Raw genomic sequence first — 2,841 nt, forward strand, 5'->3', positions numbered from 1 at the left:
ACGCCTCATCATGGTGTTCAAAGTTCGACCAGTTTGACGACAAAAACAAGAGTGGTTTTCGACTGTTCAGCAAAGTGTGAAGGTACCTCCTTGACAAAAATCTTCTTCGTGGTCCGAACTGCCTCCTAACTTACTTGGAATAATCTTGCGCTTTCGCAAGCACCAAATTCCTATCAGTAGTGACATCGAAAAGATGTATCATCAAGTTTTAGTTCCGGAGGAGGACTAAGATGCTTTTCGATTTTTGTATCGGTCGCCAAATAGCACGTCGGCACCACCTACTTACAGAATGGCAGTTCATGTCTTTGGAGCCGTCTCGTCGCCGTCGACTTGCTTGTTCACTTTAAATAAAACAGCAGAAGACAACAAATTGAAATTTCCAGACGCAGCAGTCAGCGTAAGAACAAGTTTCTACGTCGCCAAATATTTGGATTCGTTCAATTCCGAAGGAGAGGCAATCAAACGGGCCCGCCAACTAAAGGAACTGTTGCAACTTGGGGTTTTTAATCTCGCCATGTGGTCGTCGTCGTCAAGAAAGGTCATAGCAGCACTCAAACCATTAGGCTTGGCCAATCCAAAACTGGATTTAGATTTAGACAAATTGCCTATGAATTGCGCCTTAGGTATTCTTTGGGACAGTGAAATCGATGCGTTCATTTTCAAGGCAGGAGAGAAAATTCAGTTGCACGCCACACCCACTAAAAGAAATCTCGTAAGTGTGGCGGCCACTGTATATGATCCGCTTGGGTTCGTTGCTCCCGTGGTGTTCGCCATAAAGATGTTGACGCAAGAAGTATGGCGAGCCAAGGTGGATTGGGACGAAGAGCTACCCGAACCCTTGAAATGTCGATTTCCAAAATGGTGTCAAAGTTTGCCAAACTTAGCACGCATTACAGTTCCCCGATTCCCAATAAACGAAGAGCATCTAACAGTTCAACGGATACACATCTTTGCTGACGCCAGTCAACTAGGGTTTGGAGCAGTCGCATACGCGCGAACAACGTACGCCAGTGAAAGGGTCGACATATCTTTCATCATGGCCAAGACATGTTGCACCGCTAAAACAACTCTCGATCCCTCGACTCGAACTTCCAGGAGCTGTCGAAGCTTTACACCTAGTCATAATAATTTGCCGTGAGATGAACCTGGATCTGAGCCAAACTACGTTTGACGTCGACTCCCAGACAGTTCTTAGATGGAACCCTTCTGCCAACGTCAAATACGAAGTGTCTGTGGACAATAGAATTGGAAAGATTTTAATGAACAGCGATTGTCGTCAATGGCGCCACGTACCAGGAATCATGATTCCAGCAGATGTTTGCAGTAGAGGACTGGAGCCCGACGATCTCAAAGAGCTACTGCAGTTCCATCAGCGACCAGCCTTTCTGTTGTTGGAACCTACATTATGGCCAAGGTGGGATCAAATCGAACAAAACGACCATTAAGATCCCGAAGCCATTCATGTCTACAAAACGAAAATTGAGCCAGTGATAACGTGATCGACAAGTGCGTAGAATATTATTCAAGCAAAGTGCGCCTTGAGCGAGGGCTTACGTGGTGTTTGCGGTTCATTGCAAACTGTTGTGCCAAAGTAAAGAAATTGAAGGTAACTTCAATTCAGGAGAACTAACGCCAGTCGAAGCTGAAGCAGCTCTAGCAATGTGCATTCAACATGCATAAGAAGTGGCCTACCCAGAAGATATGTTGTTCTTAAAAAAGGGAAAGGAACTGCTAAACCGGTCGAAACTCAAGCAGTTTCGACCATTCATCGATGAACAACACCTAGTGCGAGTGGGCTGTCGAATTTGCCAAGCACCTGTCAACTATGTAACAAGACATCCAGTGATTTTACCTCCAGAGGAACGCATCACAAGTCTAACAGTCTGGGATGCTCACGTTCGAAATTACCACATTAGGGCCGACCGCTTATTGTGCGAACTTCGAACGATGTACTGGATAACCGCTGGATGAAGGATAATCAAATCTCTACTCAGCAAGTGTATTCCCCGCAAGCGAAGAAATCCACAACCAGTCGCACCACTCATGGCTCAGTTACCAGTTCATCGTATAACGCCTTTCTTGCCTCCGTTCGCTCATACAGGAGTCGACTATTCTGGTCCACTGACTGCCAAAGTAGGAGAGAGAGGCTGAAGCCACGAAAAAAGATGGATCTGCCTTTTTACGTGCCTTACAACACGAGCAGTGCATCTAGAAGTGACTGCCAGCCTCAGTGCAGAGGCATTTTTATTGGCCTTTTCTAGATTCTCCAGCATAAGGGGAAAGCCAGTCGTTATGTATAGCGACAATGACACAAAGTTTGTAGCTGGCGAAAAGGAGTTGAACGAGGCAGTCGAAGAACTTCATAACAGCAAAGACTACCTGGAAGCACAATTCGCTTGTCGACACATCGAGTGGCGTTTTTCTCCGTCAAGTGGACCTCACTTCGGGGGAGTTTGGGAGAGGCTCGTGCAATCTTGCAAAAGAGCTTTGAAAGTGACCCTCGGAAATAGTGTCGTAAGTGACCAAGTCTTAAATACAGTTGTGGCAGAGATCGGGGCATTGCTTAATGCTCGGCCGCTAATTCATCTCAGCGTAAACTCCGAAGATCCCGATCCTCTCAATCCAAGCCCTTTTTACACGCCAGACCAATGCCGTATTTCCCGTTGGCATTCGTCGATCTCGACAATATGAGCCTCCCGAAAAATCAGTTCACACACAAAATCAGTCAGCTCATTGTAAATCACTATTGGAAAAGATGGATTAGCGAATGTCTACCGTACCTCACCGAAAGAAAAAAATGGACCAAGAGTCACAAAAACATTAAAGTGAAAGATATTGTAC

The 2,841-nt window shown here is 45.8% G+C and overlaps 1 protein-coding gene across 1 annotated transcript; it reads left to right on the plus strand.

Moving 5' to 3' along the window:
* The first annotated feature begins 289 nt into the window (after positions 1–289).
* LOC130697622 (uncharacterized) lies at positions 290–1,138 on the plus strand. Its single transcript, XM_057520540.1, has one exon. It carries the CDS (start codon positions 290–292, stop codon positions 1,136–1,138), a length of 849 nt encoding a protein of 282 aa, XP_057376523.1.
* The last annotated feature ends 1,703 nt before the right edge of the window (positions 1,139–2,841 follow it).

Source organism: Daphnia carinata, chromosome 5 (genome assembly GCF_022539665.2).
Source record: "Daphnia carinata strain CSIRO-1 chromosome 5, CSIRO_AGI_Dcar_HiC_V3, whole genome shotgun sequence".
In the NCBI taxonomy this organism is placed as follows: Eukaryota; Metazoa; Arthropoda; class Branchiopoda; order Diplostraca; family Daphniidae; genus Daphnia; species Daphnia carinata.

Bases quoted from the DNA above. Each gene is read 5' to 3' on its own strand.
- LOC130697622 (XM_057520540.1), top strand. From the start codon at position 290: ATGGCAGTTCATGTCTTTGGAGCCGTCTCGTCGCCGTCGACTTGCTTG.